The sequence below is a fragment of the Haemaphysalis longicornis genome, unplaced genomic scaffold, assembly GCF_048455015.1.
Source record: "Haemaphysalis longicornis isolate Haplotype H1 unplaced genomic scaffold, Haemaphysalis longicornis Haplotype H1 scaffold_4, whole genome shotgun sequence".
NCBI classification, from domain to species: Eukaryota; Metazoa; Arthropoda; class Arachnida; order Ixodida; family Ixodidae; genus Haemaphysalis; species Haemaphysalis longicornis.
This window is the reverse complement of record NW_027526361.1, coordinates 110251913-110264851: the sequence shown is the minus strand read 5'-3', so window position 1 is coordinate 110264851 and position 12939 is coordinate 110251913. Positions and strand designations below refer to the sequence as shown.

General features: G+C 45.8%; 1 protein-coding gene across 5 annotated transcripts in view; it reads left to right on the top strand.

Annotated features, from left to right (window-relative positions):
- The first annotated feature begins 977 nt into the window (after positions 1 to 977).
- LOC144179260 (atrial natriuretic peptide receptor 1-like) overlaps positions 978 to 12939 on the top strand; it is a 185775-nt gene continuing 173813 nt past the window's right edge. For all 5 annotated transcript variants that reach the window (XR_013324191.1, XM_077707547.1, XM_077707545.1 and 2 more), the window contains exon 1: positions 978 to 1826. Coding sequence is in view for 4 of the 5 variants with exons in the window: in XM_077707547.1 (XP_077563673.1) it covers positions 1094 to 1826 (733 nt within the window). In the remaining variant the exon portion in view is untranslated. The remainder of the gene's footprint in view (positions 1827 to 12939) is intronic.

Below are 12939 nucleotides of genomic sequence, written 5' to 3'. Positions count from 1 at the left end.
GTCATCTAATTTGTTTCTGGAAATATTACATACAAAAGTACTCCTGTCGTATTTTCTTAACTAATGCCTGTTTTTGAATCAAGAAACGAAACGATAATCAACCCCATTCGTTGCGATTCTTGTGCCTGTCATTGTCACTTATCTGCAGCCGATTATTGTTGTTTGGTGGACGTATTCTAATTAAATGACGTTTTTTACTGCTTCAATTCCCACATAATCTAGCCATATATCGTTATAGCGAGGTTCAGTACAATTTTTAGTAGGATAAACACAATAATGGCATAGACATACCCCATTTCCTAAACTAACTATTAAAAGGAGAAAGTGAAGGCCAAATAATGGCACTTCAGTGCAGAGCATTTTTTTTATTTGAGAGACAGTTACAGTGATAGCTGCAGTGAAGCTAGAACATTAATTAGAAGTACTACAACAACTTAGTGTTCCTTTCCCAGTCCGCTTTTCCATTTCCTACCCACAGGACTTTATAGCCTCCTATCTGCAATAAAGTCATTCATTCATTATTTTTCACATCAGATATCAAGAATGCAAGCAAAACGCATGCCGTTTTCTTTAGTCACATAATGCGAACATGAGCTATTAAAAACGTTAATCGCTACTTCACAAGCACCGACATCACAGGTTCTCTTCTTATTACTTCATATAAGAAACACTTTCTCCCTGCTCACTTTTGTTGGACCCCTAGACTTCGCAAAAGGCAGTGATAAGAAATGCGGTACTTTAACGTCCCTCATACGCTAGTTAAGAGTGCACGCAATAGAGCACTGATGAACTTGTCACTAGCTGCTTGCCATCAACAGCCACCGGAGCAAGTCTGGGACAGCAGCTTGAAATGTTTGTATGCCGGATACACCGACAAGTAGCGGCGGCCGCTCCGTTTGCACGCTGCTACAGGCGGCGCCTCCGTCGCCCCACATCGCGGCAGCGCAACGGGACGCGGTCGTTCAGTCGCGAAACCCGCGCCTCTCGGCAGCATCTGTTCTCGCTCCACGAGCCCCCCGGCCGTCCGGTGTGCCAGTTGCTCCTTCTCGACGTGCTTTCCCGTCTGGGACGGGCCCGTGGCTTTCGTGCCCACATGGATCGCGTCCAAGCCTCCGTACCTTACCCCAACGCCATGGCCTGCGTGTTCTCACGTTCTTGTCGCTTGCTTTTCTACTTTGCGGTGCTGACGCTGATGTTTTTCGAAGCCGTGGACTCACTGGAGCACGTCGTCGGCGTCATTATGGTGTCACATTCCGAGGAGAACCGCTTCGACATCCAACGCATCGGCCCTGCCATCGACATTGCGGCCGAAGAGACGTGCCGCCAAGTCTACGAGACGCAACTTCGGCTCACGCCCGCCTACTACCCGCACCGGTGCTCGGCCCGGTACGCCATCGGCAGGGCCACGGACCTCGTGGAGTCCGAGCAGCACGTGACAGCCTTCGTGGGGCCTTCGTGCAGCAGCGACCTCCACATCGTGGAGAGCTACGCTGGCTACCGGCACATCCCCATCGTGACGGGACTGGGCGACAGCTTCCAGCGTACCCGTGGCCAGACGTCGACGCTGATCCGGACCTCGTACGTGCTGCGCGACAAGGCGCGCGCGATACTGGCGTTCCTGGGCCACTTCCAATGGCGTAACTTCGGCATCGTGTACCGCGACCGCAACATCTACTATGAGGCCCTCTTCAACGAGCTGAGCGACCTCGCAGAAGGTCTAAACATGACCATCACCTGCAAGCGACACTTTCTCCGCAACGAGAAGACCAAGGTGGTGATGTCGGACCTCCGCGCTATCATGGCCGACATCAAGGAGTGCTCGAGGGGTGAGTCCAGCTTTTCGTGACTTCGGGCTTATGTAGTTTAGTGTTGTTGCTTCACAACGACTGCAGCATCGCGGTTGTAGCGGCCATGCACCTTCTTAATGGCTCGGCAGAGTGAAGAGGATAAGAGTGTTTATGGAAAGGTATGCGCTGTTTCTTGAAGCTTCAAACTTCGATCACCTCGATCAACCGAATAGCTTAGTGACTGACAGGAACAGGAAGAGCCAAATTGAATATTTGTTCACAAATTTGTTTCGCCGTTCATCAACAGGTATCGCCAGTATCGCGTCTTCAGTGGCGAGCGTAAATTGCAAGGGACAAAAGTATTTATAGTAGGAATAGAGACATTTTTATGAAGTGTGTGCAAGAAGATTTACGCTTTTTAAACATGCATTTCGCGGTAGCTGTAAGACCAGAAAGAAATATAAATTAAAGCCTATAGAGTGTTGCAGTACAAGTTCACTTTGGGAATTTAACGATGTTATAGGAACTTAAAGGATAAAGTTACTGAGCAGGAAAATCGTCGCTAAAACTGCTTAAAACCATGGGGGGCTTGGGGATGCGACAATATTGAATAATTACAGTTAATCACAGGTGCGCAACCAAAAAAGAAATGTGCGGATACTTGTGGTAATGACAAGGAAAGCGAAATGGTTCGGTGGTGGGGAACATGTGCTCGTGCGGTACTCTTGTAGTGTTGATTTTTAACTGTCCGCAAAATGGGCACATGTTTCACCTTCCACGTTAGAACAAACTGCAAAGAGAGGGGTATCACGTCGGTGTAGCACGAGTGATCCGACGTTAAGGACACCGTTAGCCGTGGTTGTCATTTTATGGTGACAGACTTTAAATTACAATAATTTGAAAAAAAGGCCCTGTTTAGAGCACTTTTCAGTTATTGGAGTGATGAAACTTAAAACGTTTGTAGTTGTAGTATACAGGACAAACATGTTGCGATAACCGGTTAGCAAACTCGCAGTGCGAGTAATTTTACAGCCGCTTCGCGAACCACGTGTAGCCGCTGTAACGGTGTCTTGGGAAATCATTGACGGATGCGAATGTTAAATATGTATCACAATGAATGCGATGAAGGTTAACATTGGTATTTTCATTCCACATGTCAACCGTTGCATAATATGAGGATCAAAAGACTCCAGAATTAGTTTTAAGCTGCACAGTTGTACATGTCTTCAGTGTGGCCATATGACACCCTGTCTTCGTTCTCAGTTGATGCTCCACACGTAACGCCATCGCATTTAGGCGTGTAGCAAGTATTACACTGTCAGGGTCAGCGGCATGACCTTGGTAGCGTAGATGATATGCTGGCTTTCCTCCGCGGCAGCGGCGAGTTTAGAAGAATATTAACAGCCGTTTCCTAAAACCACCCCTATTTTATGATTACCATATTTACAGTGTACGGGTTGTAATAAAGCGTCCAAAAATTCCACAGCGTCATTGGGAAACAGCTAATGTTCACTGATACGCGAAACTTTACAGGTATGAAATCGTTTGAGTGGCGAAGGGTGGTATGATGGTTTTTGAGCACATCAGAACACGGGATTAAGTTATTTTTCCAAGTTATACTGGCCTACCAAACGCGTGATACCTTTCGGGGTAAAGCTTCTAGTTGCAGGTAATTTTAACTGCTTTGCCTCATGAAGTTTGTCAGCGACGTTGGTACTCACTGCCGCTACCGTCAGAACGCATTTAATCGCATTACGAAAGTAAAGAAGCTTTATATGTGGTGCGTGGCATGTCCTAAAACGAATCTGTCAACGTGAACTTTATGTCACCATGAGAAACGCCGAATGGTCCCGAAAAAACTATGATGTTCTTTTTCCCTCTATGATGAGATATTTTATAGGAGACGTAAACGAGCTTGCTTTTTTTGGGTAACTCTAGTTAGCGGAATTATATCTGTTTTCTTTGAGGTGATGATGCCAGCGCTACAGCCGCAATTTCGAAATGGGCTGATTGAATTATTTTATAGCAGTGCTGGCGTATCTAGTTAGTCATTGAACCTTCATGCAACGACTATCTACTTCATTTAGACTGGCCGAATATATGCATAAAAAATTCACTTTATATATTTTGTGTGTGTCCCAAATTTTAGGAATTTTGGCGATTTGGAAAAAAAATATCTAGCTCGAGTCACTCGCCGAGGTTTTAAAGTAAATGGGAACGTGAAGCTGGGATCAGCAACTACGATTGCATTCTTTGTAAGACTGGTTTTCCAGGTCCCCCGCTCAAACGAAAATAATGTTAGCACGAACGCGCTGAAAGCAACATTTACTGTAAACTGTCGAGCCAGCCCTGCTTTTATGGCCAAGCATAAACGTGGCTATTTGCCGTCCAGAGAATAAGCTCTTGGGAGGATTATAGTTCGATGGCCATGCGTCGCTTTGTACCCCCCCCCCCCCCCTCCACTTCCCCTGCTCGCCCCACACCCAAGGTTGGGAATGCTTTCGTGCCCGGGAAGCAATTCGCCGAAGCTGTCGGCGGAATGCCCTCGGCAATCCACAGTGACAAAGAACACACTCCAACCTTTTTTGAAGTCGTATGCTTGAATATTTTCTACACAAAGGAATATGCAAGTGCCCAGTATGTGTCATTTAGCGTTAAAGATGATAAACGTAACCCCTCTTGTAAGAATTTCTTAATGGAAGCCTCCTTGTTTACTGGGTAAACAAAGTATACGATGTTGCAGTTGCAACATGTTTTGTTCCAAACTGTAAGATGTAGTTTTGTTTAGTAAACAGCCCCCACGCTGCGTAATTCAAATGCGTCGATGAAATGCGTCTGAAATAACAATTACGGACGGCAGGTTTCATTGCTAGGAGATATAAGTCGTACAAGAACACCGATGAAGGATAGTTTTAGCCTTTTGGTTTATAAAATTGTGATGAAAGGCCCAATATTACAACATCCCCGGAACGCAGTACTTCAAGGGAAGCATGCACGGGGAACACACACTAGCGAAGCAGCCGTCGAGTTTCCTCCCTTAAATCAAAGGCAGACTCGAAAGTTTTCAATTCAAGTCAATTCAATTCAATAAATTCAACTCACATTCGGATGATAATTGAACAGGAAGTGCTTTGCTATAATTATCATGAAAATTACCGTCAGCGTAACGTGCCCGTCTTACGCCGCACTTAATTGTCAGTGCTATCATACAAAACTGCAGAGAGTGAGTGCTCCGTATATGTTCTTGCAGTATGGACGTTTGTGTGAGAGAGAACAAACGTACGCGCACATCGCTATACTCTACACTGTCGCATTGCCTTAATGAACAGGTGCATGGCACTGATATTCAGTATATTGATTATATAGTTAGATTAGTAGTGCGCATTTTCACAGCTAGAGTTGAATACGGGAAAGTTTTATCGCTTTGGCACTTTTAGGCCATCGGATGGAAAAACTCTCCCCGAGACTCCTTCATTACAACCACGCCCTTAATGAACGAACACCCACTGATGAGGCAGCTAGATAATGATAGAAATTGAACACAACTCGAAGGAAAGATTTATACCATCATCTTGCGTCACAACGCCTCAGTGACTTACTGCGCCTGCAATAGTAGTGTAGTTCACCAAACGGGCTTCGGCACTGTTGTTGTAAGAAGGCTTGGCTGCAGTGGCCTTAAAGACAGAGATGTGAAAATGCTGACTGGTATGGAGGACAAAGGACAGGGGGTAAAGGGACATTTCTTGGCAAAACAGCAATCGTTCCCTCGGCGATAATTCTCCTGCTGTACAGCAGATCATATCGCCATCAATATGAAATATGAGCGGTAAATTTTGATTTCCACTCTCTGATAAAAATTTCAACTCCCTAATTACACCGAAATCACACCCACCGTTCTCGCCTTTGACTGTCTTCTGACGAAGGACAACCCTATGTTTTTTTGTCGAAAGGCCACAATATGAGCTCAATGCGGAGCTCTCGGTGTCATGTATCAGCTCTCCTCGGCTATCATCGATGTTCAATAGCGATCGCATACGTCTGGACACAGCAGTGCAAGCTATGTGCGGATTATCCTATCGAATTCCGGTACACAGAGCCTTCATCAGCTCAAGTGGTGGGTCCTGGTTTCCTTCATCCATTCAGGTTCTACTTGTTGCCTTTTCTAAAAAAAAGGTCGTTTGTCACTGCCTGTTCCGCCTATTTTTTTTCGTCAGCCAGGCACTCCCCTTACACGCAATCTCTCCAAGCGTATTGCCTGAGAAGAAAGACATCAGCAAAAAATATTTGCTATCTCAGCCTTCAGAGCCAAAAGCATATTTCCGAATGAAAAGAAAAATTAAGGCCAAGTTGTGAGGGTATGCAGCCAAAATATGTCACATTACCTCCTAAGCTGGAAAATTAATCGATATATGGAGTTCGTATCCCACGTTCTGCAGTTATTTTGAGCAAGTAAAAATATGAAGGAAGGAAAGAGTGCACCAAGCCAAAAATATGAAACATAGATTGACTGGGTGTGTGCGCTCGCCTTAATGAGCGCACTAAGAAAAATAATTGTTTTAGCCGCCTGTAATTTCTTGAAATCAGATTTGAGAATGTTTTGAACAGGCCTATACACACCATCCATGTGATACTGCCGTGAGTCCAAGCTACCCAAATCTTGCTTTCACATTGTTTCAACGTTGAAGCCTCATCGTACACATACACAGGAAAGCTACTTGTTTTGTTGGGTGATAACTTACTGCCTACGTGTTAAAAGTAGAGTAAATATGGGTTTCTTATGAGTACCTTTTTGTAAGTGTTTGTATACGTTGCGTATTATAAATAGTCAGAACTCGATCTAACATAACGCGTTCTTCAAAATTTGCCGATCTAACGAAAAAATTAGCATCCCCCGCAGATGCCTATACAGCTAAATGCTTTTATGAACTCAAACTGATGAATAGATTCAGCCGCATTCCCGATTTAACGGAGGATATCGAGTTCCGCAAGCGTACGGCATGAACAAGAAAGAAAAAAACCGCGTCCAGTTTCTGTGAACAGCTTCGCCGGCTTAACGAGATGGCAGCACATCTCACCTCCCTCGACTATCTCAGCGCGTACGCAGACGCCAACATGACGCAGGTTTCGAACGATGAAGAAATCGTACAGTTCGTTTCAGGCACATCTGCACAAGTGTCAAAGGATGTTGACAACCCACAAACTGCTCAAACTTCTGTGCCCGCTCCACACGCGATGGACGCTACTGACTTGCTCAGGCGCTTGGCTGGGGCTCAAGAGTAAACCGAGGACACACTGAACACGCGTGCGTCCTACGGAAAGTCTGTCCGCCTAATGCTAACGAGGCGCTCGCAGGCGAAAATCACAGGCTTCGTTTGCCAGCAAATAAATTCGTTTCCCTCAAAACCGCCAGCGTTTTATTGTTATTATTTTCACCGCGGACTTTTAGAGCATTGCTAAATTATCAGCAGGTGAGCGTCGCGGCCGAATGAATAAGGATGTCATGGTACCTGGTGGAATTTGTGTAATCGACTGATTGTAAAATTGCAGAACCGATTTTACAAATATGTCAGTTTACCCACACAATTCGCGGTTCTTGGTGACTTCATTCGATCGGGTTTAAACTGTATCAAAAAACTTTTCTCCCAAAAGAAACTTTCCTTCCAGCAGGAAATAAAGAAATGTTGTCAAATTTCATTTTGGAGCCCCTTGTCCTCAATAGCATTACTTCTCTTTCAGTACACTTTGATAAAATTACACCCATTTAAAATTAGAGCAATTTATAAGTAATATACACGTGTAAATCATGTTAACCTGCTATCATTTATGAATTTTCGAGAGGCCACCAGAAAATCAGCAAAGTCCTCCTGGGGGGAACAAACGTGCTATGATATGTACATACACCAGCAGAGAAATACTTTTTCTTGTCTCTGTATAAGCGGCTACTCTCTACCGACTGAGTTGAACATAAATATGAGCACCCGTTAAAACTGACAGCGTTAGTTGGTTGGTCTTCTTCCGCCATGCTAGGCTATAACTGTTCCTTAACGCTTATTTTCCCATAAAGAGCAGCTTGTGCTAAAAGAAACAGTTCGACCAAGTGTGAAATCCGCTGAAACGGCGGAGCCGGGTTTCTCTTGTTTCGGCTGCACGTCAACGGTCGCTTGCCCGAAAACGGCAGCCCCGTCGCCGTGCAAATTCTACGGCTCGCGCATAGGGATCGGCAGCTAAACGTCAGCGGCGGGAGGCTGAGCTGGAGGGAGGGGAACGCAGCTCTGCGAGATCACTGCGCCCTCTATCGCTGGGTCTGGGAACCGCTTTCTGCGAGGCCACTGGCGGGTCCCAGAATCTGCTCCTACCCCGGCGAACGGAGCAAGAACAAGACAGGAGATCAAGCTAGCCGTATCTCTCGCGGGAAAAGAAACTGCGCTGCCGCCACGATCGGATTTGCACTGCTCAGCCCCGGAATGAATTGTGGCCGCTATCGTCTATCAGATGCCGCTACCCTCTCTCTCGCCGTCACCGCTACGAAACTTTGTAGTACAGGTTAGTTTTCATTGTGACATTATCTGGTCGCTCACCCGCGCTTGCGGCAGTTGGCCGTTTGGCCTACTAGATATATATTCTTGGCAATTCAGTAACAACGCAGAGACGAGGGTGGACGAAGTGACAAACTAGAGCGCTTCTTCCGTGCTCACCTCTGCGCTGTATTTGAATTGTTAATGTACGTACCCAACTTGTCCAATGTGAAGCTTTAGTACGATATATTCTTGCTCGGTGCCCTTGCGTGACGCTTGACGTACAGGAGGCGGACGAAAAAGATCGACCGTAGAGTTTATTACAATATACACTAGAGAAAAATCGGGCGCTAGCGTCTGACATCAAGCCCTTCTGTGTCGTCGTGGGCCACCATCGAACCGTACGCTCGCCTATGTTTCATCATTGCCTCAGATTTAAGGGTTTTTGGTGGCTGTGAATTTAAGTGCAGTGCCAAAAAAAAACTCAAAAATTGTTGTGTTATTGCATAAGTATAGAATAAAACACGCTGTTTTGAAGATAAGGAAATTGAATGTAAAGCCCATTCCTTTTACTGAGTCTGCTGGAACGGTCGTGCCTACTATTATGCAGCCCAAGCTGGTAGTTATAATATCCAATGGTAGTTTACATTATCCAAGATAATGTAATATTTTGGGAGAAGACTCATTCAAGATTCTCATTTTGCCAATACATCAATAATAAATTGTTTGAAAAGCTCAGAAAGGGCCGTCTGCTACAACTTTCGCGACGACTCAATACCCGCTCAGCCAAGATAATCGGGCGCTGTTAACATATGTGCTGTAACTGCACAAAATAACCGGGAAACGAACTCTCCTTACCACAAACTACCGTATCTACATTGTGGGTTTGTACTTACCTAAATATATACGGATGGTCGCTCGCGGGCACTTTTCCTCCACTGGCTTATAATGCAGCAGAGATCTCTTAACATGAATAGATGGAGCCAACTTCGAGTTTTCATGCAAAGCGAGAGAAGCGAAGCGAGTTTCGACCATTTTGGCTACCTCGTAGACATAGTAATGTATAGTGAAGAAAGCAAACCCAAAAAGACGCTTAAGAATCCGATAGACATGTCAAGCCAGCGGCAATGATCTTCCCATAACCCCCGATGCCAACGTAGGTTCCCAGGCGCAGTTTTCTCTCTAGTATACTTACTCAGAAACTCTTTTTACACGACCTACATCATCTCCGCCATTAAAACTTACGCAATTCTGTCCTTCTTGCGTAAGTTTAGTCAAAATACGATATTGAGAGCTAAAGGGCAGTTTTCCACGTTTTATTTTTATGTGCTTCTCTCTGCATTGCGCTGTACTTAATTCCGTGGCTGTCCCGCGCAGAAATGTCATTACAGTAGTGGTAAGATTGTTAAATGCTAGAACACATTGATTGGTGCGTTGTGTTTCCTAGACGTTTAATATTGTCCTTATCCTTCAGAATATGTTTTACTATACGAGTGTCTTTTTGCTCAGTCTGGTGGCAATTAATGCAATATGCGTAACGCCGCAGCCTAAACGTTAAGCCAGTGCAAAATATCTACGTGAGTTCGCATTAATTAGAACTCTGCTTTCAAAAAAGGATATATGAACCCGCTGACCAGTTCCTGACATCTTCTCAGTTATTTTTTTCTCGCCGTTAGCCTGTAGCTTAAAAGGTTGGTAGCGGAATAAGATACTAACAGGAAGACAATTCGCCCATGCACTCTATAGAGGTGGTTAGCAAGCGAAGCCGGAATGCAAGGCCGTTGTTTACTCGTGTGTTACTCCTTGAATGGTTCATCGAAGTATTCCTCATTACACTAGCGTGGTTGTGGTATTTTCTGTCGTTCTCGTTCTGCTAATGGCATCGCTGATTACAGCTGCCTGCTCCATTGAAACACAATACACGCAAATGAAACGCGAACACGAAAATATTAATCAGAACACGCAAAGCTGAAAAATACTCTTCGTTGAGGTCTAATAATGGCGCGCTATCGGTATATTTGGAAAGCCACATTTCCGGACTTTGGTTTTGTAACCGAGCCACGCGTCATTTTGACTTGCATATAAGAAACCACGCAAGAAAGAATGACGCGTTGCTTTGTCATTTCGGAGCAGCCTGTGGCCTTTTTTTGTCATTCCCCTGTTGACGTTGTTCGTCCGGCAGCGCGGGCCACCCCTTCCCACCTCTATCGCTTAATCTGTGCTCCACGCTGTATCTCGCTGCGCGTGAGCACTGGAGCCAGCGGGATAAGCCGAGCCACAGTCCCTTCCCTTGCATCTAATTCTTTGCAATTTGTTATTTTTTGTCCATGCTTATCGCGTTTTTCCGGAGGACTTTTCCGCGTACACAGGACCACGTGATTTTCATTTCCCCTAGCCATACAAAGCTTCCCTTTAAAAAAGAAACTATTCGTAGGCGGATTGAGATATTCCCCATTTCCGGGCACGGTTTGTTATCGTCCGTTAAAAGCTAGTCAAGGAGGTATTGTAACAGAAAAAAATAGAGTGGTGTTTTAGTCCATGCACATGGCTTTCCGGTATTCCTCACGGGACACCTAGATGGCACATTTTGCTGGTTGTTTTTGTTGCTGTTGTTTCTCCTTCACTGATGGCACATACCCACGTGGGGGATTGGCCAAGAAACCGGGTAGTTTTTACAGCTGAAACGCCAGCCTCATAGTACTATAAAAGCAGTGTGTAGAATTGAAGCAGAGAAACTGCCACGGAATAAAATAATAGAATTGGAGAAGAAATATACCGTAATTACCCGATTCTAACGCGCCCCCGATTCTAACGCGCACCCGATTTTCCAGGCAAGAAACCTAAAAAACTTGCACCTCCGATTGCAATGCGCAAGGAACTTTGTGAGCAAGAAAAACGAATGCGAGAGAAACGGGCGATTTATTTCCCGAAGTAATCTTACTCATCTCACACCTCGTCGCTCTCCGAGAGCTCTTTGTCGCCTTCCGCTGACCGCAACATCTCGTCATCGGTGCCGTCAAGCGCGTTCGCGATGCCACACTTCTGAACCAACGTTCAACCATGTTCGATGGGATCGTGGCCCACGCCTCGCACGCCCATCCCGCGAGCTTCTCCAGAGGCGTACGCTTCAGCCAACCACACGTGAATGCGTGGGAGCCGCTCGTAAGCCGTGGAAGCGGCGCACCTTCATTGCCGCTGCTGCCATTGCTGTTATCAAGCGCGCAAGTGGAATAATTTGACGATTTATGTGAACGCCGATAGAAAAGCCTAGGCGCCTAGATCCGAAAAATTTTTGCTAAAAGCTTTGGCGCCATCTTGAGATGGCGATGGCGATGGGTGGAACAAAATTTCAGCTGTTTCGCCAGTTTCAGTTTCGTATCCGATTCTAACGCGCATGCGATTTTTCGGCCTATTTTTCCGGAAAAAAGGTGCGCGTTAGAATCGGGTAATTACGGTATATTGATGTTGTCGTTAGGAGAAAAGGAGAATATAGCTCGTGCCCCGCACTTGTAGTGCGGTGCTCCCGACCACCAGTGTGCACGTGACAGGCATCTTGATGTACAGGTGCCCTTGAATATGCAGATTTAAGTAATTCGCGTGGGTTCCTCTCAAGAGGGGGGTGAGGAGCGCGTACTGCCGGCTCTTCGTGTTTTATTTCTGGGTCGCGTGCGCTTTGATTATGAGCAGCGAGTGCACATCCTTCCTTTAGCCCAACTCCGCCACGCGCGGCTCCGTACTTTTCCTAGCACGCTTCTCTTTCCACTCTTAGGCTTTTCCCTTTCCCGGCTCTCGCTTCCCTACCCCAGCTCAGCAGCCCCTGACCTAATTCCGCCGATCTCATAAACAGGGCACTTATGTTTTCGCTTAAAATCAGTTTTGTTTCTAACCCAGCAATGCGGAGCACCACACCAACTTTGAGCATCGAATTGAAATTCCGCATTCAGTGGTGTACGCACCTGTCCCCATTAACTGGAACACTCCAGTATTCCTTCGGCGCACGTTAAAGACCTTCAGGTGGTCAACATTAAACCGGAGCCCTCCACTACGGCGCGCCTCCTCACCTGCATTGCGTCGGCGCGGTAAACCATGCAATCAAATCAATCAATCAATCAATCAATCAATCAATCAATCAATCAATCAATCAATCAATCAATCAATCAATCAATCGCTCCAATATTCCTGAATACGTGTCTACCACGCCCATTTCAATCAATACAGTACTCGTGTGTGCGAACACCCCTCCTCCAGTTTCTATGCCTCTAATCATCATCTTCAGCCAACCTATTTTCACGGCAGGATGAAACCTCTGTTGTAACCATCCAACCGCTTTATTCCCTGCGGTACCTAAGTTCATACTTTGCCCCCAATTTTCTTATCTTTCCTCCACACCTTGTGAATGGTCTTTCCTCACTGCTGGTGCCGTCTCCCGGTAGCCACACTCTTACCTGATGTTTCACCGGTGTCATTTCGCCGTTTTACATGCCCGTCCCAAGTCCACATTTCTTTCTTAATTTCAGCTATGATCTTCCATTGGAGCTGGTTGGTTGTCCTTACTCAAGAATCTCGTTTTACGTCCCCATGCGCCACTGCAATTGTCCCTCGTCAAATGAGTTGGGCTGTCGTAAATTTATTTGGAG